The 25,770-nt window shown below is 45.0% G+C and overlaps 1 protein-coding gene and 1 long non-coding RNA gene across 5 annotated transcripts in view; one reads left to right on the top strand and one right to left on the bottom strand.

The window, feature by feature from the left end:
• Window positions 1-25,770, top strand: part of LOC307222495 — a 43,883-nt gene that overhangs the window by 10,371 nt on the left and 7,742 nt on the right. The window contains exons 1-2 of one of the 4 annotated variants that reach the window (XR_013841772.1): window positions 11,991-13,943; window positions 14,047-14,234. The exons of 2 other annotated variants lie outside the window; for them this stretch is intronic. This is a non-coding gene — a long non-coding RNA (uncharacterized lncRNA). Of the gene's footprint in view, window positions 1-11,990; window positions 14,235-25,770 lie in introns of those variants that run through there. One more of the 4 variants, XR_013841773.1, reaches the window with a different exon arrangement.
• Window positions 3,558-22,118, bottom strand: IL22RA1 (interleukin 22 receptor subunit alpha 1). The gene is made up of 7 exons (XM_079987736.1): window positions 21,822-22,118; window positions 19,214-19,346; window positions 10,833-11,011; window positions 9,568-9,755; window positions 8,592-8,727; window positions 7,448-7,572; window positions 3,558-6,189 (listed from the first exon to the last, which is right to left on the bottom strand). The coding sequence occupies exons 1-7, from the start codon at window positions 21,862-21,864 to the stop codon at window positions 5,242-5,244; spliced, it is 1,752 nt and encodes a 583-aa protein (XP_079843862.1). The 5' UTR covers window positions 21,865-22,118; the 3' UTR covers window positions 3,558-5,241.

The following is a 25,770-nucleotide window of genomic DNA, read 5'->3' as shown; positions in this document are numbered from 1 at the left end:
AAGAGCTTGGAACGCGGCCCCTAGCAGGGCAGCCTGCACCCTTTAAAGCCCCGTCCTTGCATGGAAACCAACAGGTGGCCGGCTGGGCTGTCAGCAACATCTGCAGCTGCTTGCCCAGGGTCAGGGAAGGGGGAAATGGACTGATGATGATCCCACTAAACGTTTCCCCAAGCTTCAGACAGCGGCGCATGCCCCTTCCTTTAGGGTCACGACCACTCAGCCTATCTCTTGACGAGGGATGTGTGGATTTCAGTTTCTCCCACTTTCTCATTTTTCCTGTCAGTTCTCTGCATTCCCGCATGTTTGTGATTTCTTTTTTTTTTTTAAGAGTCCTTGTGGAAATTCATCAACATTTTTGTGCAAATTTATTCAAATAAACACATTCTTGTGTGTAGTTTTGACCAGTGCTTACATTTGTGCAAGCAATTTCCCCCAATGTAATGTGTTTTGGTATGTTACTTTCACTAATATATGTGTTTATATGCCCGTTGGGGTTGAGCCATACCCATACAGTGGTACCTTGGGTTACATACACTTCAGGTTACATACGCTTCAGGTTGCAGACTCCGCTAACCCAGAAATAGTACCTCGGGTTATGAACTTTGCTTCAGGATGAGAACAGAAATTGTGCTCTGGTGGCACAGGGGCAGCAGGAGGCCCCATTAGCTAAAGTGGTGCTTCAGGTTAAGAACAGTTTCAGGTTAAGAACAGACCTCTGGAATGAATTAAGTACTTAACCCAAGGTACCACTGTATATCTAAAGTGCACTTAACACACTTTTAAAGCACATGACGACTTGAAGAAAGGAAGGCAGAAAGGAAGGAAGGAAGGAAGGAAGGAAGGAAGGAAGGAAGGAAGGAACTGTAGTTTTGTTAAGGGTTTTGTGAATTGTAGTTCTGTGACTGGTAATCAGTTGCAAAGATTATTTGTGGCGAAGCCATGTGCATTAAATGTGCTTATTTTCACACACTGCTTTAGGTCATAAGTTGCCAACAGAGGCCTTCTCTGTAGGGTCCTGTTCCCCACCCTCCCTAGCTGAAACTAGGCTTGGAAGAAGTGTTCTACTTTGGTTAAGGCTTGTTTCAAGTATAATTGCAGCTTGTGTTCCTGCTTTAAGGCATGTTAGTGACGTGATGTTCTTGCACTTGGGAGTGGCCCCATATGAGGTGCAATATCTGACTCATACTTAATGGGGCATGTTTTATAACCTCTAGGACGGTTCCTATCTTTGTATCTGGTAGATGTTAAAGCATGCTCCAGCAAGCTGAGAAGGCCTTCCCGCCTACTGAAGAGACTTTTTGAACCACTTCCAGAATGTTCATTTTCATGTTGTTGTTGTTTAGTCGTTTAGTCGTGTCCGACTCTTCGTGACCCCATGGAGCAGAGAACGCCAGGCACTCCTGTCCTCCACTGCCCCCCGCAGCTTGGTCAGACTTCATTTTCATAGCTCTCCCCAACTCACAGGAAAACTGTACATAAATATTGATTTATTCAATGTTTATTGTGAAATTTGGATCCCTCCTTTCAACCAAAGAGTGCCCAAAGCAGCTACCAAACAGTAAGAGAAGGGAAAAGCAAAACAGTAATGAAAAAGGAACAAAAATGGCAGATGAAACATGTGGCTAAAATCAATAAGGACAGCAGCCAGATGAACGAATTACAACATACCAGCCACAGACAAATCAACTTATCAGGGCAAAGTTCTGTCTGAATAAAAACCCATTTACCTGCTGCCAGGTCACCAGGTTACTTCCTAGCAAAGAGTTCCAGTTCTCTTGAACAGGGACGAACTTGGCCATTTTGGTTTCTCATTTGTCCAATTTTAGTTCAGTTCTCCACATTTTTCACGTGAGAGTGTGTTGTTGTGGTTGCTGGGATTTTTTAGTCCTCCTGAAAATTCACCTGCATTTTAGTGCAAATTCCCCCTAAGGTAATGCATTTTTCTATGTCATTTCTATCTGTTTATACGCATATTTTACCCTAATAAATGCATTTTCTTACAAATTACATGGCTAGAGAACTGCACTGCAAACAAAGGGGAGCACAAGCTGTGAAGAGCTTATTGGGCGCTGCAGGAGGTGTCACAACTATAACATCCCATGGAAGGTGGGGGGGGGGGAGGGAGGGCCAGATTTTGGTGTCTCACAGGGCTTCAGTGAAATTTTACAGTCTGCCACTACTGCAAAATTTCAAAGGATGTTGGCATTTTTCTTCCTATACAGTGGTACCTCGGGTTACAAACACTTCAGGTTACAGACTCCACTAACCCGGAAGTAGTACCTCGGGTTAAGAACTTTGCCCCAGGATGAGAACAGAAATCGTGTGGTGGTGGTGTGGCAGCAGTAGGAGGCCCCATTAGCTAAAGTGGTACCTCAGGTTAAGAACGGTTCCAGGTTAAGAATGGACCTCCGGAACGAATTAAGTTTGTAACCAGAGGTACCATGCAAATTGAGATTAAGATTAAGATTTAAATGTGAATGGTAGCAATTCTCTCCCCCTGCAGCTACTTTTGAGTTTCCGCCAAATACGCTTTAGATGTTGGCAGGATAAGAGTGCTGCAAAGGTTGCATGCCACCCCACCCCACCCCACCCCACCCCACCCCACCCCAATCTCTGCTGAGCAGTAACAAGATTCCAGGGGGTTCCAGGTGCTCACCTGGAGTGAGCAAAAGGGTTGTGCTTTCGTTGGGAAAATCAAAGGATGGTGAAACAGAGAGGTAGTTTTACCACATTATTCCATACAGTGGAACCTCTGGTTTTTGAACGTAATCCGTTCCGGCAGACCGTTCAACTTCTGAAATATTCGAAAACCAAAAACCGAAAACTGAAAACGGAAGCCTCAATACAATAGGGAAACTCAAAAGGGAAGCCACGTGGCATGTTCAGCTTCCAAAAAATCATTTGAAAACTGAAGCAGTTACTTCTGGGTTTTTGGTATTTGGAAGCCGAAACATTCGCCAATAGAGATGTTCGAAAACTGAGGTTCCACTGTGCCAGCACCAGATTTAGAGCTGTGTGGCCAGTTCCCCTGCAGAGGGCGCCAAGCCGAGGGGGCGCAAAATAATAGTAATAATAATAATATATTTTTTAACCTATATTTATACGGATACCTCCTGAGAAGATCCATTCAAAAGCAACTGTACTGAAAGGAATTATTGTGAAAATAATAAATATTGGGAGGTGGAAATTTTGTCCTTTCTCAGGGCACCGTACCACCAAAGTCTGCCGCTGGCTACACCCTACTCGGCTTGAGGTGGAAGTGAGGATTGCATTGCTTCGTCTGTTTGCTAGTTAAAACAAAAGTGGAGTGCTGTGCTTTTTTTTTGCTCGTTTTATTCTCCATTGGAAACAATGAGAGGTAAAAGGGAAGGGAAGATTTAGGCAAGCTCTGAAGCACACGTTCAAATCCTCTCACTGTTTCTGAAATGGGGGCATTTGGAGCCCTAGGGACGTTGCAGCTCTGATGTCAGATGCTTCATGATGCTCCCACAATGACAAAGAGGATTTTCCTTTCTGACATCAGAGCAATGTCAGAAAAGTAGACCCATTCCATCCTATGACAATATTGATGTATTTTATTTACTTTTTATTTCATAAAAATTTATACACTGCTTGATTGTAAAAATAAAATTCTCAAAGTGGTTTACAAAAGACAGAACAGTAAAATCAAGAAATATTTACAACCCCATTTTACAACATACAAAAGTTAAAATACTAAAACAGCTTAAAATTACCTTGTGCTACATCTATTGTTAGCAATACTCAGAGCAGATCCATTAAAATTAATGGACATGGCTAATTTAGGTTGAGCGATTTAAATGGGTCTGCCCTGAGTAGAACTTAGTTGGCTGTAATTCTTCCTTCCTTTAAGAGCTCTTTTAATGTTTTTATACTTGGCTCCAGAAAATTAATCATCTGAGTGTATACACCCTTCCATGGAATTATGGAATCATTGCCTCAGGCAATTTATTAATAAAGCTTTCCTTACATTCCGTTGTGTTTGGACCTGGTTGTTTGGTTCAGTGCATTTTGCAGGATCAAGTTAGCTGTGAAGTTTGGAACACAGACAACTCCTCAAAGGGTATAGGCTATTTTGAACTATAAATACAATTCTTAGCTCTCTGTAGACTGAAAATAAGTCAGACTAATAATAAAAATATTTATTAGTAAAGTACAAAGATAGTACATACTTCTCCTGCGCCCCCCATGTAATACAGAACTGGGGAAGAGTCACCAATGTCTCTGTTGCTTCTGTTCCTGTTCCTTTAACTCAGGAGCTGCCAACCTTTAGGAGCCAGTGAGCAAATGTGGAATTTTGAGGAAACAGACACCAGTCAGAAAATGGCTGCCGTGGGTATGTGACATGCCACAAAATGGCTTACATCTAAAAGAGCAGAAAAAGAGATGGGTCCACAAAATGGTGGAGGCATTCAGCCCATCAACAGTCCTGTCATCCATGAGGAAAAAGGTACCTACATCAGCCACTGCCATGCTTGCTCACAGAGAGAAGCTCTTTGCAGCAATCATCTGTTCAGAATGGGCGGGCAGGAAGGTGTCCAGCCCTGGCATCCAATGAAATGTGAGCATATTTAAGGGCGGTGTGCAATGTAGGAGAGGCCAAGTGAGTGCAAACAGGAACAGAGCAAGAAGAACAAGCAGTCTCTTGCAAGCACTGAGGATTTGTTTGGTGGAAATTTACTGAGACCTTGCGTGGGCACCATAGGAGGAACTCGCGGGCACCCTGGTGCCCACGGGCACCACACTGGTGGTTCCTGCTCAACAGCGGCAGCTTCTTCTGCTGACATGAGCAGGTGGTCGTTCTTATCACCAGGCCATGTAAAGCATCGCCTCCTGACTTGCAGGCAAAACTGCAATTAACACAAAGTCAGGCCAATCTGTGTGTTTCCTCCCACACCCGATCAGCCGGCAACTCAAGTTTGGGTATCTGCCACAAGATAGGAGCAGCACTGTCAGGATTCCTTGTGCAAGCTAACCAGCAATGTGTGAGGGTCAGAATCACCTGGGAATAATCATGCCAGCAGTACCCACCCAGTTGGCAGGGTACCTATCAACCACATTTAGTTTTCCTTTAATGGGCTGAAGTGTGATTCACAAAGAGGATTCAGGAACAGCTGGGAAAAGACATTTCCTTTCAACTCTGTTTTGGAGGGAGACATTTCCACCTCCCTTGTGTTATCTCCTCCCCTTGCTCCATTCCTCAGTTGCTGGATGCGTTAACCATTATTCCTCAGGCGCTTGATCCCACTGCACCTTCAGCTCCAAGTCTCTGAACAGGCTTGGGAAGAGCCCATTGCTGTGGGCAGAGTCTAAGGTATCAGGGTTTGTACCAAGGAACCCAGGCTTGTTTTCCAACCCCTTGCTCACTTGAGTTATGCAGTCCGATACAGGGAGTCCCAAAGGCTGATGCTGGGGATTCGCCCAGGCTGTCAAATCCCAGGCCACCCACTGCCCAGGGTTCTGATCTCGAATGAGGCTGCTGCAGGTGCGATGTGAAAACAAGGATGGTGGCACGCTTGACAGAAGATTGCCATCTGAGATGGCATTTTGGTCAAATTCCACCACAGATGGTTGCAATTCTGCCGGCTGCTCTCTGTAGCTCCCTGTCTTGTTGCCTCTTGTGGCAGGTACTCTCTCTTCCAGAAGGGGTGGAAGCAGCTGTGGCATATCTTGCATGTCTTCCTGAAGCAGCAGACATTGAGTTCGCTCTGCATCTCCCAACACAGGCACCGGCATCTGTTGGGGCTTGTTTCCCCACAATTCTCTTTTGATCTGTTCTGGCGGCTGTGCTTTATAATGCTCGCTGCTCAAGGAGCCCTCAGCTAAAGAATCGAGCTTCCTCACTTGATTTGCTGAAGAATTCGCTTTGGTGGAGCTGGTGCCTTCAAAACATACTCCATATGTTAAAGGCGAAGGACCTTGTGTGCACGGTGGGTTGTTCTTGGCCATTTGTGGTGTATAACCTGCATGCTGAGCAATGTTCTGGAACAATGGTGCGTTGGCCTGTTTCTGGTAAGCTGTTTCGGTCAGGCTGAATACTCCCTGATGTTGGGTGATCTGTGCCTGGTGCTTCTCTATAGTAAGTTGGACAGGCTTACACGATTCATAGGGGTTCAGAATATATTCCACTCTCGGCACGAGAGGTTGGGAGCGTAAAATATCCTTAAAATCCTATCAGGGAAGAAGGATTAAATTTAGTTGCCAGAGATAAGCATCAGCATAAACGTAGGCAGCTAGAGAGATAATGAAGCAGAGTGGCGGAAGGACCGAGTGGTGAAGCAGGAAGTCCCCACCATTAAGCAATCAAGTTCACTCTCTGCCGCGGTGCCAGCATGGAACACAGGAAGTTCCTTATACCAAGTCAGGCTACTGGTTCATCTAGGTCCGTATTGACTACAGCAGGGATAAGGGGAACCTCTATCAGCCTGAGGGCCACATTCCCTTCTGGGCAAGCTTCCAAGGGCCACATGCCAATGGTGGGCAGGGTGGAGCAATGAATGTAAATTTCACTTTTGTATACTAATTTCTACAGACACTCACACACTCCTCTTTAACTTCCATCCAGGCAGGCACAAGATATTACCAGAGTTCAAGGTCACATCCCAGCTGGGCAAAAACATTCAAGGAGTGTGTGAAGCAGGACTGCGGCCTAGTCAGAGGGGGTGTGGCCTGTGAAGAGTTTGAGGGCGAGACAGAGAGGACTCGAGGGCCACAGTTGGCACCTGGGCCTAAGGTCAAATGTGACAGGGTACAGGGATGGGCAGCAGCTTACCCGGATTTCAGGCAGGGGTCCTTCCCACTGCTCCCTGGAGAAGCCACGGGTTGAACCTGGCATTTTCTGCATGCAAAGCAGTGGCTCTACCACTAAGCTATGCTCCTTCCTCTAAGACGAAAAAGTTTTTCACTTCAGGGTGAGAATAAACTTTGCCCTCAGGGAACCTTCCATGAATTTAGGGGAGGGGAGAGAGGGTACTTATCCCCTTTCATAATGGGCTTTGTAGAAAGCACTGCTTCTATTTTATCCAAAGCCCACTGCAAAATGATCCTATCTCTTCTCCTGAGTTCTCTTGAGTTCTCCAAAGAGCTTGAGGCGACCACAAAAATCACAGGTGGCTACTAAGCCAAGCCAAAATATGGGAACTCCTGGTTAGTAAACACCAAGAACTGCCATGTTTTGTTTACAAGAGTAACCATTCCACCAAGTGTCTCCACTTGCAAAGAAATTACTAAAAGAGAAATCAAACTATTAGGAACCCAGGCAGTGCAGCAATTTCTCCAGCATTCCTGGGTAGGGGCTACGGCCTTCTCCTTGCCCTTCAGGCGCCACTCTTTTATGTATGAACAAAGCCCAGCAATTAAAAGCCCAGGCTCATTAGTAAAAAATCCAACAACCTTCCATAAAGGGGGGGGGGGAAGGTACAGTACATACCAAAGACGTGGGTTGCTGTGCAGTGTGCTGTTTAATATACTTGTAAATGAAGTAATATATTGTTCCAAAGATCAACAGTGCCGCAAACAGAGCTACTGCGAACAAATATGCAAACCAGGTGGTATCTGGAGAGAGAAAACAAACCGTTAAAGATAACAAGACCAGGAGAGTTGAGAGGGCAGAAACAGATGACATGCATTGTCTAGTCATTCTGGCTCAAGAGTTCATAGGACTGGTCTGAGCTTTTATAAAGGATCATCATTTTTCCAGCCGAAGTAAAGGGAAGTGATGAATCTCCATAGGGACAAAGGAAGCTGCCTTAGTCAGAACATCGGTCCATCTATCTTAGTATTGTCTACACTGGCTGGTAGGGGTCTTTCACAGCCTTACTAGGAGATGCTGGGGGTGAACCATGAGACCTCCGCATTCAAAGAAGGTGCTCTACCACTGAGCTGTGTGGCCCTTTACTTTTTGAACTAGCAAAATGCCCTTATTGTGGAGAGCAGAAAGAAAGTCTATGAATGGCAAAGATGCCCAGAGGGCCTCTGTACACACTCAAAGAACCTGGAGCACCAGGGGGGGCAGTTTTACAGTGGTGTCCACTTTCCCACAGGAATGAAGCATAACTCTTTATTTATATGAGGGCAGGTAACAGGTCTGAACATTTGTGAGTTGGAAGCTGCTTCCTGCTCCTGGTGTCCCCCATTTCTTGTGGTGGAACAGGGTTTGTCTCCTGCAGGATTTCAGCCCGGTGTAATTTAGTCACCCTGCTGTGAAGGGTGCCTCTTGGTTAATGCCTCTTGGTTAGCACTTGCAACATCACCAACCCATTCCAAATCCCTCAAGCAGTGTTTCATTGTTTGCAAAATATTTGTGGCTTTCTTGTTGTTAAGATAAGGGCTTAACTCACATTCATGGAAAGGTATATGTACCTGTGTAAAATAAATAAATACACTGAGATTGGGGGGGAGGACAAAGAACTCCATAGACTCATTTGTGGCAGGCAAGACTGGGGATTGGTACATTCATTTGTGATGCAAGTTGTGCCACTAGGTTCACAATGGGAAAATTGTCTGTGGTGACTGCTTCATCTGTAAAGTTTTCAGTATTTAAGATCTGGCAGCATTTCATAACAATGTCTCACCTGATAATGTTTTTGCCCGAAAAACATAAGGCTTGCTGATTTTGTCTGAATATCTTATGTGTATTGTTCCATTGTATTCGGTGTTGGGATATAAGTCAGAGATTTCAAATTCATTGTTGTTGTTTACTTTGACCCACTAGAGAGAGATAGAGAGAGATTTGTATTTTAAGTAGGGAAAGTGGTACTTTGTGTTATCTACTTTCAAAGCTCCACTAAGGGCCAAACTGTATGTTATGCTTAATGTGTAGTATATAGTTGTGTCTTCTGTTTTCAGTCCCCTGATTTCCACTCCTGGTGGCAGCTGGGGGTAAACCTGCCCTCTCCAGACCATCAGGGATCCTTGCACCTCTGATTCACTCAGGAAAAACAGAGGATGTAGCTGCATGCTGTGAACTGAGCATAACATGAAACTTAGTCCTGACACTTCATAAAACAACTCTGTGAGGTGAGTGAGGCTGAGAGACTTCAAAGAAGTGTGACTAGCCCAAGGTCACCCAGCAGCTGCATGTGGAGGAGCGGGGACGCGAACCTGGTTCCCCAGATTACGAGACTACCGCTCTTAACCACTACACCACACTGGCTCTCAGGAAAACTCTGACCCTAAACCTCTGCTGCCTTGCAGGATATCTTTGGGAGAAGAAAAGGCCAAGGAGGCAACCCTACACAAATCCAGAGTGGAGTCCCTAAGACAGTCGGAATGCGCCTTGTACACCTCCTTCCAGCAATTCCTGCAGACAAGCTAGTGCCAAACATATTGCTCTGCTTTTCTTTGGACCACACTTTGTCATCTGGGCACACTGCTCAGGCTTGTACCCTGGGTGTACCCTTTGGTGTTGCTAATGCAGCAGTTTGACTTCACCCCCAGAAGTGCATTCCATTGTCTCTTGAGACAGACAACAGCAGTCAAAGAAATAAGAATTGGGTACTTTCCCCTAAAGTTACCATTTTCTCTCATACACCTGTTTTCCCCCCTTACCTCCTGCTTTGTCTTTTGGCAATGTATCATTAATTCGTATTCAAAGGTCGTTCCAATTTGACTGAAAATGTCTACGACGGTCAGGATCTGGTTATCCTTGTCTCTCAGAGGGGTAGCAGGAGGTTGTACATAGAACTTTATTGAATTAACACTGGGTGTGTATTTCACATCAGGACTCCCAATAATGGCTTGGAGAGAGAGAGAGAGAGAGAGAGCAAGAGTGAGAAAACAAAAGGGATTTGTTTAAGACTGAAGAATTTAGTGATAGTAGTTTTGAGAACTGGATAACTGAGGCATTTAAAAAGAATTGGCTCAGTTTCTTCAATACTGACTTCTCATTGTTAGCACCCTTGGCCCTCACATGATGTCTACCCCATGTATTTAAAACATTCATACGTATATACATAATTTTATTTGTATGCCAAGGCGGCTTACAACATGAGAAAATACATAATTACAGCACAACAAAAGCAGCCATAAAGAAAACATCAAAAAATACACAACCAAATTGAAAAAAATACACATAAATCATTGTAAGATCTAAAATAAACTTAAGATAAAATAAATTAAAAATTAATATCAATAACAGCAACAACACCCCCTAAACAATTCCCCAACCAACCCAAGAGTACCATTTAAACACTCATGGCTTCTCCCCCAGGAATCCTGGGAACTGCAGTTTGTTAAAGGTGTTGGGAATTGGCCCAGTGCCATTAACAAACTACAGTTCTCAGATTCTTTGGGGAAAGCGATGAGTGTCAGAGTAGTGTGAAGAGGACCAAAACACAGGAGTTGAGAACCTTTCACCCTCCAGTTGTTGCTGAAGTACAACTCCCATCAGCCCTAGCAAGCACGACCAAAGGCCACAGGGGATAAGAACTGTAGTTCAGCAACATCCACACAACCTGCAATAGCTGCACCTGCTGAATGAGGCAGCTTTCTTAAAGAAACATGAGGCCTGTCTTTGGGGAACATGATTACCTTACTCCTGCAGCTTTCAACTACTGTATGGAAGGGAGAATTTCAAGAAATGCATCTTACCCCATCATAGTGCCACAGTGGCGAGACATCCTACAAACTGTTGACGTTTATTTTCTTGTTTACTTTTTAACAATGTGTCCCACTTTTCCACTAAAGTAGAACTCAAGGCAACTCAAGGAGAGGGTGTGTGGTTTGGAGAGAATTTTGAGGATCAGGTGCTTTGGTAGACATTTGACGGCTGGGCCAGAAGTTCCCCAACCCGGTTTACAATATTAGCCACTTACTGTTTTCCCGGGGATAGAATCTTGAGGACTCGGCCCATTTGGAGACACAACAGTTAGGGACCCTGGCTCTTACTCTGGCGTAGTAGCACTCGGTGAAGTTTTCCGTTTCAAGCGTGAGATTGCAGGAGCGGCGTGTGATGTTTTGGCACTCACTCTTGTTCTGCCATGCATCCCCGTACCTATGAACAAACGTAGCTGAGTCAGGCCAAAAGCCCATTTAGCTCAGTATTATCCAAGCTGACTGGCAATAGCTCTCCAAGATTTCAGGCTAGTGTTTTTCCCAGCCTCACCTGAAGATGCCACCAGGGATTGAACCGGGGACCTTCTGCATGCAAAGCAGATGCTCTAGCTCTGAGTTACAGCCCTTCCCCCACAACCACTGCTCCCCATCTGCTTTAGGCAATGTGTGGGTGGAGAACAGCAGGCAGTGGCATAGACAGCACACGTCACTGTTAAACCACAGGGAAGGCAATTCAGGTCTGAGATAGACATCAGTGAAAAAGAGACACGTGCCTGGATATGCCACGGAGCAGTGTGTTGCAAGCTGCGATGCTACCAGTCGCTTGGCTGGCTGTGTTATTGTTGCCGGGATTCCAGCTTAAGACAAATAGGAGGGTTTTTAGAGCAGTTGGGCCTATTTGGAAGTGAGTTCTCTGCATTCAGCCCTGCATTCACTCCAGGGTTGAGTTCAGGAACCTATCTGGTTCGGCAAGCAGCAGAACTGAGCACTGCACAGCACCGATTGGCCAGCGCCTTTAACATCACCAAGGCAGCTCCCACCTCCAATCTCTAGGACAATTTTGCTTATAAAAAGCTTCCTTTTTAAACAATGCTAAGATGGCATATGACAGATACTTTAGGGGTCAAACAGGCTGCCACCTGGGACACAGTGGAGTTAGTGCAGATCGCATCACACAATGTGGGCCACTAAGGTCAGAAGGCAGGTTTCACCCTCAGCCCAATGGTGTCCTTAATAAAATTCTATTACTTTTTCCTGCATAAGTGGAAAATAATAATAATAATAATAATAATAATAATAATAATAATAATAATAATAATTTATACCCTGCCCTCCCTGGCCAGATTTGGGCTCAGGACGGCTACCACCAGTAAAATTGCAGTAAAAACGTAATGGGGGGGGGCGAACCAATTTAAAATACAGGTTAAAATGCAATGTAAAATGCAGCCTCATTTTAAAAGTAGCCCATAAATCAAAACCATAAGGGGAGGGAAACATAAGGGTCAGACTGAGTCCAAACCAAAGGCCAGGCGGAACAGGCCCTGCTGAAAGATGTCAAGTTCCGCAGGGCCCTAGTCTCTTGTGACAGAGCGTTCCACCAAGTCGGGGCCAGTACTGAAAAGGCCCGGGCCCTAGTTGAGACCAATCTAACACCTTATGACCTGGGACCTCCAAAATGTTGTCATTTGTGGACCTTAAGGTCCTTCGCGGGGCATACCAGGAGAGGCGGTCCTGTAGGTATGTGGGTCCTAGGCCGCAGAGGGCTTTAAAGGTCAAAACCAGCACCTTGTACTGCACCGGGAGTCAGTGAAGTTGGTAAAGCACTGGATGAAAAGAGCAGAGGGTGTCATGTTACACTGAATCAGACCTTGGGTTCATTTAGTTCAGTATCGTCTACACTCACTGGCATCAGCTCTCCTGGATTTCAGACCGAGGTCTCTCTAGGCGCAGTCTGGAGATGTCAGGGATTGTACCTGTTTCTGCATGCATTGAGCCACTGCCTTACTTTCAGATGGCTGGTTGCCATCGATTGCTGCCCTGGGCTCCTTTGGGAGGAAGCGTTGGCCATAAACTGAATAAATAATGACAATAATATGAGGAAGAAGAGCATACTTCTCCACCACTCTGTAGCTGGTGGCCTTTGTCAGTAGGAATCTCATGGATGGGGTGCAATGCAAGAATACAAAAAAGGGCACACGGCACCTCTGTGCAGGCTCTCCTTCCAGACGGCCTCCACCCATCATAATAGCCCATCATTTTGTTTGTTTCATCATCCTTGGCGCAGGAGGAGTGGCTCCTCTCATATACCTCCCTTGAATGAGGCGTGCAAAATATGTAGAACGGGGAAGGCTCTCTCTCTCTTGGGGTGCCAGCTTGTCACCATTTTAGTTATTTGGCTATCCAATTTCCTTGCTGCCCTTTGCTGCAGAGTCCCAGGCTGGGTTGCAGCAGCACAAAAAACAAAAAAAAACCACGACATTAAAACCGGTTAAAAGTATTCACATCGAAGAAAATGCCAGAAAAGTATATGGTGAAATAGAAAGGGAAATTGAGTAGGTCCTAAAATATATATGTCAGAAGGCTAGGGTAGAGTGGTTTGTCTTCAATGCAGAGTGAAAACAATCAGTGATGGCACCAAGTGCATTTCTTTACCGTTGTAGCAGGCACAAGACCTGGGCAAAGGGGTGGGTGTTTCACTAAGGCAGAGGCAGCCAACAGATTCTTTGGATTACAACTCCCATTATCCCTGGCTATTGGGCATGCTGGCTGCAACATCTGGAGGGCACCATGCTTGCTACGCTGACACTAAGTTGTCATGTCATATGTGACCTGATGATAGGGATGGAGGGATGGAACTCGGTTTCTAATTTTCCCAGTCTTTGATTCAGTTCTCTACATTGCTGCAGCGATTTACAATTTTTCGCCATGAAAAGTTGTCAAGATTTTAGTGCAAATTTCTCCCAACGAACATCTGTGCGGTTTTGATTAATGGACTTGTTTCTGTGAGCAATTTTCCCCAATATAACACACATTTATATGTTCTTTTCATGAATATATATGTTTTTATGCGTTTCCCCTAACATAATGCATTTTTGTGAAACATTGTTGCAAAATTGGGAGAAATACGGATTTCAGTGGATGGGTGGATGGGTTTTGGTTCTCATATTGTTTTTTGAAAGTGCAAATTGGGTAGTTTCACTTTAAAATGAGAACTGAATCGAATTCCTCTTCCTCCCAACTTTCTAAAAGCACCTGTGAGCAAAACAAGGCTGCAGTTAAGAGGAGACCAGGTGTCCCTATAGGCAGGATTTGCACTGACTGTAACCTGCTCCCAACTTTCCAAAAGCCTTTGTCAGCAAACAATGTTTTAGGTGAGGAGTTTTTTTAAAAAGTCACCACCCTACAGTGCAATCCTAATCATGTCTGCTTACAATTAAGTCCTACTGGGTTCAGTGTTTACTTCTGTGTTATTAGGATTTGGATTGCAGCTTTAGCAAAGCAGCAACAGCAGGATTAGAGGAATAACCCAACTCCTCCTCCTCCTCCTCCTCCTCCTCCTCCTCCTCCAGACTTTCTGCCAGCAATTTCATGGGTTGACAGAACAGAAAGATGACAAGACTTACAGCAACTGTCTGCTACCAAGTTTGCGAAAGGCTTTGTGGGTAAATACGCTTGTGGAAGAGGAGGGCAAGTTTTTAAAGAGATGGTGTCACTTACTGCAAAAGCCATAAATATGTTTTCATTGTTGCCAATCTCTTCATCAGTCATCCATTCATTATGTGTTGGTGGGTGTTCCCTGAAAGTGTGTGTGTGTGTGTGTGTGTGTAGTTGTGTGGCTATTCCCTCCCCCCCACAGGTGGAATAAATGAAGACAACGGACACAGAGTTTTAGGTTAATGGGCGAAAATGGCCACAACTTTATTGATTACAGGAAAGAAGGGTATTGGCTTTAGGCATTGGCCCTAACCAACTATCCGGTCTGACCGGGAAGGGTTAAACACCAACAGGGGGAGCCACCCGAGATGCATATCCCTAGGCGCTCCCCGAGGGGTTACCGCTCGGGGGCGCGCTTTAGGCCCTAGCCTCCGTAGGTTTCGGACGAGGCGTCGCCCCTCGGAGTCCTTTAACGAACTACCCTTCAAGCATTGGGGGAGGTGATGGCGTTCCTCCCCCCCCAACCTCATCTGCATGATAATACCCCGGCCAATGCCTACCGCCACCGAGCCGCAAGCCGGCTCGCCGCCAATACCCTCAGACCTGTAACCAATCCCTAGGGGGCGAGCCAGGGGCTGCCCTGACCTTAAGTGGCCCTACGAAGGCCCGCCCCTGCCGCCAGCCAATTGGCTGGCGCCACAGGGTATGCTAATTGGGTGAATCCCTGTCTCCCGCGAGGCTGACGCCAGCCTCGCGAGAGTGAGTGTGGGCGGGGTCGTGATCCCACAACCCCCCCTCCTCCTGAAGATCGGAAGGGGCACTCTCAAGCTATCTGGTGCCCTTCAAATCAAATCAAATCCAGGGATCTCTTTTCCTCCCTGTTTTGCATCTCGAAAGCAGGCAGTGGTGTAATTTATCTGCATATTTCCCCCCCCTCCACTCTTTAACTTAATTGCTACAATGAATATTCAATTTAGATATTAAGGTTTAATGAGAATTTCATAACCCATCCATGGATTGCAACCAGAGGCTTATGTTTACTGGAAAGATCAAAGGAGAAAAGTGTCTGGGTGCCAAGTTCTCCAGCTTGTGCAACAGAGGAAAATCTAAAGTACGATGCAGTTCAGGGGGACATCAGCTATCTCAGCAATGTGATGGAAGCAAGTTGGATGAAAGCTGTCACCAAGAGGATTTGTTTACACGCCACCCCTACCCCAGTCATCTGAGTTAGTTATGTCTTTGCTCATTTTACAGTTATTGGAAAACACTCAGGTTGGGTCTACTTGTGCAACAGCATGAAATGGACTGGGTTATGGGCTTGCATGATGAAAAGAGAGCCCTTTTTTTATCTGTTCTGCCAGAATAGGAATAGTTCTTGCATATTTTATGCAATATTATAATATGCATTTTATGCACATATATGTATACCCCAAGTTTCCTAAAGTTACCAGCACATAAACAGATACCTACAACAATGTGTATAAAAGGGTACTTTGCATGAATGCATATACAATTATGTTGCAGAAATATAGTACAGTGGTACCTTGGTTTGCATACGTCTTGGTTTGCATACGTTTTGGATTACAAACACGTCAAACCCGGAAGTGCGTGTCCCGGTTTGCAACCTTTTTTTTGGATTACAACCTGTTGTTTTTGGATTACGAACAAAAATTTTTTTGATGCCTCATTGGCAAAAGCGCACCTTGGGTTACAACCTGTTTTGGTTTACAAACAGACCTCCAGAATGGATTATGGTTGTAAAGCAAGGTACCACTGTTCAGAATATATATATATATATATATATATATATATATATATATATATATATATATATAAAACAGAGATATAGTGTAGAATTAGTTGGGTTTTAACAAAACAACAAAACGGATAATGCCCAAGTGCTCAATGCAAGAGCACTTGACTGGGGCTGAATCTACACACGGGGGGGGGGGGGCGCTATAAATAAGCCATGAATTCAGTCTTTATAACAAAAGAAAAACCTCTATGTAAAATTGCATAGACAAAGTTTTTTGCTCTACAGCAGCATCTGGTGTTACATGTTTATAACACATTTAAATCACTGTTGCTTCTCTAATGTAGCTAATGTCAGGACCACCAAACACCGTGCATAAATCCATGGAAAACAGATTGGTGAATGTGTGTACATCTATGCTTGTTTACCCGCACGCATGCTGAGCAAGGGGAAGCAAGCAAGTTTTGCAAGCAGCACCAGTTCCTCCCACAGCTACAGTGGCATTGCAGCTCCTCAAGGCTGCCTCTCATTTGCCAGTTGCATTCCAAATGGCAAAACTATTTCTGCACCCTGCCACGTAGGTGTGACCTGAATTCCTTGCACTGGGAGTATTCACATTGCGATACTGGTACAAGGCAACCAGTGTGGTGCAGTGGTTGGAGCGCTGGAGACAGGGGTCCAAACCCATACTCAGTTCAGTGGCAGAGCTTTGTGCTCCGGCACTGTGGAGCGGAGAGCAGGTGGAGGCGGGGCTGGTGTGCATCCTGGGGGCGGGGCACACCACCTACAGGGGTGTGGTGCCCTGTGTGGGCGGGGAGGGCAGCCGCGATGGCGCCCTGCTGGGATTGTGCTGCCGGGGGTAGTGCGCTCCCCCTGCACTCCTCTTCCTCCGCCAGTGACTCAGTTATCAAGCTCTCTGTGTGAACTTGGGCCAGTTACAGCCTTTCAGCCTAACTTGCTTATTCTGCAGATAAAATGGATAGGAGGATCACATTGAGCTCCTTATAAATGTAATAATTGGGACTGTCAGCGCCCATTAGTGAGAACCTAAAGTTACACAACAGCCGGGTCGGCGCCATCGCCGAATGGCGGACTCCCTCCGAGCTCCGGAGGGAGTCAGCTGGGTAGGCGGAGATGCCCATGGACTTGGTGACTCGGCAGGCACCGTTTGCGCCCCCCCGACCCGCGAAGGAGCCTTTTTAAAGGCTGCAGAGCGGGTGACGGGGGGGTGTGGTGCTGTGAGTCCAATGCTTCCCCTGCCCAGCGAAGCCGCATGCCATTTGGCGGAGAGCAACGACTTCTTCTTTGAAAATTTCGGATTTGGACTAAAAGGAACAACCCGTGAGTAAATTGATTGGACTTAAAAGGGAAATTTGATCTTTGAATTTGGAGCGAGCGGGGGGAGTGCAAAAAGGAAGTCCGCCCCCCCCCTGTTATAGATGGCTCAACGCAAGGATTTGACAACTAAGATCGAGAGATGAACTTGTTTACCTGAAATTTTTTTTAAAAAAATTTAAAAATTTAAAATTTTTTTAACTTCACGAAGGGAAATTACAATAATTGTGCTGGAGGAGAAGACTGATTTGTGGGAACTAAAGTGCAACCCCCCCGGGAACCGGGAACGATCCGCTATGAGAGACTGGTGAAGAGACACAGAAACTTTGACAGCTGTCAAAGTAGCTGTCAAAGCAGGAAAATAAAAGAGAACTTTGTTACGATGGCTTTGCTGGTTAGATTTGTTACAATTTGGACATAAATTATTGGAAATAAAGGCAACAAGTTATTTGACTTTTGGGTCTGATTTTGAAAGAAATTAAGTTACCATATTCCCTCTAGAGGGAGGCTGGGACATTGCAACAGTAGCAGCAAGTGGAAAAATACTATGAATTTGAGCAGGATCTGTTATCTCTTGGGAAAGCTGCAAAAACGAAGCATTATTTTGTCTACAGAGGTTTCTATACTAAAGGAGACAATGGATTTATCTATTGAAGAAAGGAAGGGACTTGACGCAAGTTATGTTCCTGAATAACAAAAGCCTCTGTGGAGAACAAGAAGTTTCTGAATTAGAAGGTTTCTGCAGCAGAACAGGAAAAAGCAACCTGAGGAATAAGAGCTGGACCAAATTTGAAGCTGGAGTATTTGGAACATCCAGACTTTAAAAGGACCAAGAAATAGAATTTAAGTTAGACTCTTAAACATAGAGGTCTGGATGGAAGAACAATGACTTTTTCTGAGAGTTTTTTCGAGATTGGACTTTCTGAAATTAAAAGCTATCAAAAGACGGAAAAGTGGAGTTGAGATATAGATGTGGATACACCAGGCTGGCAGTAGACAATGGATGAACTTTGGGGATTGGAACCGGGGAATGGGGGGGGGGGATTTGGAATCCAAAGGCTGTAAAATTATATATTATTTCTTTCTTTTCTTTTTTCATGTCTGTTGTTTGAAAATAGGGGAATTCGTGGAAGGGAAATGGGGTCGATCTTAGGGAATTATATAAAATATAAGGAGAAATGGTTCATTAAGATAAATAAGATAAATTAATTTGGAATAAATGGGTTATTTAAAATTACAAATAAGGTTTTAAAATTTGGGGTAAGAATCTGTGGAATCAATTTAAGGGAAATGGAATACAAGAGGGGGAGGGGGGGGGAAGTCCGGGAAAGATGCCACTGAAACCAAGTGTAAATCATATCTGTTTTTTCTTTCTTTCTTGCTATCTTTCCTTTTTATTCTGGAAAATTTTAAATAAATATTATTAAAAAAAATAATAATAATAAAGTTACACAACAGCCTCAAAATATGGCCATATCCAGAGCCACCTCAACCATTAGGCAGAATAAGTTTATCATTTCAGATGGTAGATACTGGGAGTGTTCCAGATGGTAGATACTGGGGGTTCCCTTCTAAGCCCCCCCCAACTGTCCCCTTCTCTTACAGGACAGAGCTGTGTTTCTCCATATGTACTTGCTGCCATCAAATGTGGCATAGGACGCTGTCCCATTGACAGTACTGAAAAGTCCAGTTGGCTTCTGTTTCTAGAATGGGGAGGACACATCATCTTGCCTGTTGCCTCGGGCAGCAAAATGTCTTGGGCTGGGCCGGGGTCTGTTTCTTCCCTGGACCTGACACACTGCTATTCCCACAACAAAGTATATTTCTCCCTATCTGAGATATCTGTGGGTTCAAAGAATAACAGTCGCACCAAGTAAGGAGAAGGAATAGTCCTCTTACTTCTTATACTGCACATCGTACACCGTGCCTGGAAGTGGCTCCCCCCAGCTCTTCCAAGTGAAGATATTTTCAAAGTTTGTGGACGAAAAGATTGGTTGTTGAATGAGTGGCGATCTCTCTGCTAGCGAATTCCCTACAATGAAGGGGGGGAAAGGATTATTAGAGGTTAACCATAGAGCGTGCAGTCTCTGTACTTAGGCTGTGTATATCTTACCAACTTAAAAGGCAGCTAGGGTCATTCTTTTTCTCAATTCAGACTGAAGCTGGTTGCACATGGTGGTGGTAGGGACAATGACACATTGGGTGGAAGGATCAAACCATTTTGGCTCTCTCAGTTTCTCATTTCTCAAAATTTAAATACAGTTCTCTACATTTTTTCAACAATGGTGGATTTTTTTTGGTCAAAAATCTGTTTGTTTGGTGTAATTCTGCAAATAGATATATTTTTGCATGCAGTTTTGACCAACAATATATTCTTCACAATATAATGCATCTAGTATATTATTTTAACTAATATATTGATATATATTTTTGCAAAGTTTCCCTTAATATATCTTTATAAACCATCTGTGGTTGGAGAACTGTATTGCAAAATTCTGATATTTGCGAATTTCGACGAACTACCCTGTTTGAGTTCTCATATTGTTTTAGGAAAATGCAAATTTCATAGAATCAGCTATCAATGTGAACTGAATCAAATTTATCCCCCATCTCTATTTTTCCCCATACAGTATTTCATAAGAAATGACAGGATAGATATGGATAATGATAACATTTATTACCGACCTTAATGTTTGTGGCTAACGTCATGTGTGACCACTTCCCAAACCAGCAGTGGGAGCACAGAACAAATGCAGAATGTGAACCCGAACGAAATTCCCCTCAGTTTGAGAACCCCTATTTTAGAGAATTTTATTTGCTGCTTTTTGTTGCAGCATTGCTGTACATTGGTCTGGGATTTTGTAGGTGGAAGGGTGGTGTAGAAATGCAATAAAGCTCAGGCCAGTGGGGACTCCATACCTCTTTACCTGGCCCTCTCAGGCCTTGCTTCACCCCCTCCTTGAGGGTTTTTGCCTCAATGGAAAGTTTCCTTGGAGTAGGTGGAGGATAGGGAGAGATATGTGCGTAGAAACTAGCTTGCTGTACAAAGGTAGCATTTACACTCATTGCTTTGCTCACTTTTGCCTCTAGCCCCGCCCACCATTTGCATGTAGCCCTTCAAAAGGCTGCCTTGGGCTGAAATGGGCTCTCCGCCCCACAAACAAACAAACAACGGTTTCAGGTGGGGAGCCAGTTATTGCCTTAAACCTGTCAAGCATTCTCAGCTGAGCGGTGTTTTGGCAACAGTGATCAGGAAATACAGACCCACATTGTTTAAAAGGTTTACAATTGTTTTTTAGAATTGTAGAAGTAAAAAAATATGCAGCTGGGATTTCCCCTACCTCATTACCCTCGCCTCATGGCAGCGATGCAAACTGCCGTGTTGGGTGTTGGCTGTAGGAGTCAACTCCTAGGGGTCTGGGGCCCCCAAAGTTGATGGGCATTGCCATTCTAATGGTGTGCGTCTTGTGATGGATTATGTGGGGCAGGGCTTACCCCAAATATTTTATTCAAATTCAACATCCCTGGTGTTGGCTCCAGATTATGCAGTTCCCATGGGCAAGAGGACCTCCTCGGAGCCCACTCTCTCAGCAAGTCCAGCTTCTATTACCGGGATTCTTGGTTGTGTGTGTGCTTTAAAAGTGTGTTATGTACACCCTCAGAGTCTCACAAGCAGCAAATTGCAGTAAGGATGAGAATTAGTCTAGCCTACATCCCTCCCTATTCAAAGGGCAAAACCTCCCATGGAGGGTAAAGGAAAAACAACTCTTTGCAACTCCCAGCTTTGGACTCTCCTGCTTTGACTGTGTAGCAAAAAGACCTAAGAAATACTTTGATTTCATTTCAGCTTTCTGTTTTGCTCCCCCCCCCACCAGTGCCCCAGGTAGGTTGGAGACCACCTATCTTTTGAGAGGAAAACTTTCCTCTTTAGGACTGAAATCCTAGGCATAGTGCATACCATACCTTCAAACCCGTATAAAGTTAAGATTAGTAAGATTTTTTTATTTTAAAAATTTCCATAATACAATAAAATTAGGAATAGCAAAGAAGAGAAAAGGACAATAGAAACAAAGAAAATAGAGAGAGAGAGAGAAATAAGATAGGCAGCCCCAGTCAGAAGCAGATAGAGGGGAGTGCAACTTGCTTGGTCGCAGAGCCTGGGGGGCACAGCAGGAGATGCTGCAACTATGCTGTAGAATGGAAGGCAAGATGTGGGGGGCACTGAATTTTGGCGTCACACAAGGCACTGCTGAATTTTGAGACCCCAGGTTTGCCACTGGCCCCAGTTGCCATAGATGAAGGCTGTTTCTACCTGTGTGACAGTTGAAACAAGTGAAGCTCTGACAATGCCACTCCAGGGCGTAAGCTCGAAACAAAGGTAATGGGAGCAAGAACCGACCACGGAGATCACGTTTGCCTGCTTGGTAAACTCTCGCTACAGCTTAAAGAGATTCAGAGATCATGAAGAGAGGCTTTAATAAAGAGGAGTCAAAGGCTGGTTACTTACCCACTAGGGAGCACAGGGCCCAGAAGACGAGAAGTTCCTTCATTAATAGCACGGCACAAAGAGTCGTGGTATGGGGCTAGCTGTCCTCAACACTGGCTGAATAAATTTGGGAAGGATCCTGGACTACCCTGTCTGCCTAGGCTGAAGAGATAATACGGCAACTCTGTCCCCACTGCAGCACATGGAATCGAGCGATCTTCGTCGGAGACGTCTTCTTTGCTTAAGTGCCAGAGGCATCAGGGCATCCAGCAGTCTGAAGCCAAGCCAAGCATATTTCCTGATAAGGGACTTCCTGCTGACATTCCTCACAAGAAGTCAGGAACTGGTTTTTCTGGTCTAGTCGCCTTTTTCTTCTTCATTTACTATTACCTCAACCAGCAGAAACAGGGCTCCGCACCTCAGCCTGTGGCTACGGAACTTCTGCAATTCTTGTCGCGCAAGCTGCTGTCACACTGGTGAAAATTAAAAAAAAAAACCTTTTGAAAAGCCTGCACAAGGGAAGACAGTGTCAGGGTGTCATTTTGAAACAGCCTTTTACTTTGGTTTGCTTTTTAAAAAAGCAACGTCCATGCATTCCTAAGCCTGAGGTGAGCTGAGTTATAAAGTAAAATAAATAATATTAAATAAAATGTGAGTTCTTGTTTGAAAGCTACATACTCTGAACACTTATATTATCCTAAAACAACTTGCATCTGGTCCACACCATACTTTTGAAGCGCATCCAATACACAATACATACCTGAAGGAGCGTCTCCACCCCCATCGTTCTGCCCGGACGCTGAGGTCCAGTGCCGCGGGCCTTCTGGTGGTTCCCTCATTGCAAGAAGCAAAGCTACAGGGAACCAGGCAGAGGGCCTTCTCGGTCGTGGCGCCTGCCCTGTGGAACGCCCTCCCATCAGATGTCAAAGAAATAAACAACTACCTGACATGCAGAAGACATCTGAAGGCAGCCCTGTTCGGGGAAGTTTTTAATGTGTGACATCTTAGTGTATTTTTGGTCTTTGTGGAAGCCGCCCAGAGTGCGGGGTACAAATAATAAATTATTTATTATTACTACTACTACTACTACTACTAAGAGCACATGACTTCCCAGAGAACTGTAGTTTGCTCCTCACAGAGCTACAATTCCCAAGGATATTTGAGAGGAACTCATGCACTTTATATGTGCATTGGATATTATTTAAAAGGTGGGGCGTGTCTCTAGACTTTGTTCCCTCCAGAAATTGTTGGGCTACAATGGGGTGGAGAAGTGAATGTAGGCAGCAGGCTGAATCTTGGCCTCTCCAATGACCATGGGCCATATTGGCAGGTGGGTGGGGCCACCCCGTGTCAATTAACTGATGTTACCATATCAGGTGAAGCATTTTCCTTTGCCTTTATGGTTTGAATTCAAACTGTGCAGGCAAAGGAATAGAGCTTTGTTTATCAGCAGTGCCTGCAAACCCTTCTTTGGGCAGGGAGCAGTGGCTGTACCTGCCTTGCACCTGATGACAGGGAAAACAGCCTCAAATTAGGTCTGTGGGTCAGAGGTTCCTCACCACTGGGCTACAACCCCCAGCATCCCTGATCATGGATGCTGATGCTGGTTGAGGCTGATGGGAGTCTAGCAACATCTGTAGGGCCACAGGTTCCCCATCCCAGTTCTGGAGGGCGCCTTGCCTTCCGCATGGCAAAGAGGAGCAAATGGAAAAGGGCTCAGTTTGGTTTGGATGAGAAAAAGGTTGTTAAGTGGTTTGCAGGGAGGGAGGAGGTTGCTCAGAGGGGCAGAACTGACACTGCCATGAATCTATCACAAAGTGGGATTTAGATGGGCTCGCAGTGATGGCAGTGCGAGTGAGAATCCCTGTTTTATGGCAAATGGGATTTCAAGGAAGGGCCAAAGCCCAGTGGTAGAGCAACTGCTTTGCACAGTGAAGGTCCCAGATTCAGCTGGCCCTAGCCTTCTCTACTATTTCTGTTCATAGTAATTGTTTTTGATTTGCATCTATGCATATAAATTAGCATGTACAGGTTTCGTGCAAATCTGTGTCCTCTTTTGCCTTTGTTTCATTGGTGCATTTTCTTGTTTTTGGTGATGCATAGGTAGTCAACTTATGCCCCCAAACAGCCCCTGCACCAGGGGGAGGGAACCTCCAGTCTGCAGGTCTTATCAGGCCCACCAAACTTCCAGATCCGGCCATTTTATCCACACCACGCCCACTTGCCCTACAACTGATGTCATATCTGACTTCTGGTGTGATGCAGGTAATGACTTGGTTCAGCCAAAAGGGGATTGCAGGGATCAGCTGATTGGGGGTGCCAGCAAAGACCTGAGTAAAGCTCTCCAGAAGACCCCACTAAGAGCTGATTGTCAGGTCATGTGGAGTGCTTTCCAACAGGCTTCACTAGACTCACAGACATTACAGTGGTGAGTAACCTGCTTGTCTGCGTGTGATATACGTGTATATATATAAAGGTTATCACTCATTTGTACTTCCTAGAGCAAGGAGCTGCCACATCCACCTCCTTGACAAATGAAGCTGCCCAACAGGTCTGTTAGTTAATATATACAGCTGCTCATCATCAACGGCCTCTTTTTGGACTTGTCATAAGAAGGCAGCCACTGTGTCAACAGCTGCTTGTCTCTGTTAAAAGATGTACCTGCCCTTCAACTCACTTGGAAGAATTTTTCCAGCACTAAGAAAATTTCAGAGGGCACAGTCGGTTCACAGACCCTTTCCGCTTTCAGGTTCTACACCGTGAGAATGTGGTGGAAATTCATTTTACCACTTTTGCTTTGTCTGAACACTATCATTACGCGTCATGTGGACTCATTTCCCCTTTCCTGCACATTGCCCTGGCAAACAGCTAACTTTTTTTCTAAGGTCCAGAGAATAAGGAACTATGGCAGCCACAGAATTGGATAGCAATTCTCCATTTCTGTCTGGAGAACCCTAATATTGATTTCAGATGGGAATATTGAGAAAGTGGTGTGGCCAAATGTCACAAAATGGCTGCCTGGCCGGTGGGGAGGGAGAGGACATGGCCCAGCACTGAAGAGCTAAAGCAAAAAATGTCTTTGTTTTCTCCATCCCCGGCCTCATCCACTTCAGCCCCGACTGGGCTAGGCGAGCTGGGTAGCACTTCCAGAGACCACCTTCTGCACAGGAACAGGTCAAAGTGCTGTGGACTCACAGCTTAGAGTTGTGAGCACCGGATTCACTTCCACAAGAAGACAGTCATTGCACAGCAGAGTATAGCAGAGTACAGCAGAGCATAAACAACTCGGAGAGCAGCTCTGTAGAATATCTTCTTTTATTCTATCTACAACTATAATACACAACTATGTACAGAGCTAAATGAGGTCTAAGCGAAAATGCTGAACTGCACTGAGTGTCTGCAGCTGCTCTTAGCAGCAACCTTATCTATACACACGATCTCTAACACTCAGTCTCTCTCTCTCCCACACACTGACTGACTGACTGATGTTAGGCTGGAGCAGAATAAGTAGAAAGCAGAACACCGCCCCTCCTCTCTGGAAAATCACCAGACTCATCAGCAGATTCTTGGATATGGGATCAATGGCCCGTAAGAGCATAATAAGACCCTTGTGTACTTCTGGATCAATGGCCCGACTCGTCCACCACCCTGTTCACACAGTGGCCTAGCACAGACCTTTTTGCAAAGCAATGTTCCCTGATCTAATGCATATTTGCATGTTAATGAATATATGCATTTTATACACTAATTACCTATTACAACTTGTGCAACTGGAAAATATAAGGAAGCTCCAATATGCAAATCAGATTCCTTTTCTCACAGGGATGCATCTTAAGTTCTCTTGCAATGCTGATTCAATACCAGTCTCCACTATTAGGTTGCGGCAGATTACATTTGTCTGAAACAGTGGTTCCCAAAGTGGACGTTACTGCCCCCTGGATGGGGGGTGGGATTAGTAAGGGGAGGCACT

This window comes from Podarcis cretensis (genome assembly GCF_951804945.1).
Source record: "Podarcis cretensis genome assembly, chromosome: 8".
Taxonomy (NCBI): domain Eukaryota; kingdom Metazoa; phylum Chordata; class Lepidosauria; order Squamata; family Lacertidae; genus Podarcis; species Podarcis cretensis.
The sequence above is the reverse complement of the archived record's forward strand: the minus strand, read 5'-3'. Positions and strand labels throughout refer to the sequence as shown.

Excerpts from the sequence above, each read along its gene's own strand:
- IL22RA1 (XM_079987736.1), bottom strand. The coding sequence starts at position 21,864 with ATGAAGGAACTTCTCGTCTTCTGGGCCCTGTGCTCCCTAGTGG. Across the intron at positions 9,756-10,832 it reads ATTCTATCCCCGGGAAAACA|CCATTATTGGGAGTCCTGAT; the intron begins GTAAGTGGCTAA and ends TCTCTCTCCAAG. Across the intron at positions 7,573-8,591 it reads TCGGGCAAAAACATTATCAG|ATACCACCTGGTTTGCATAT; the intron begins GTGAGACATTGT and ends TTCTCTCTCCAG.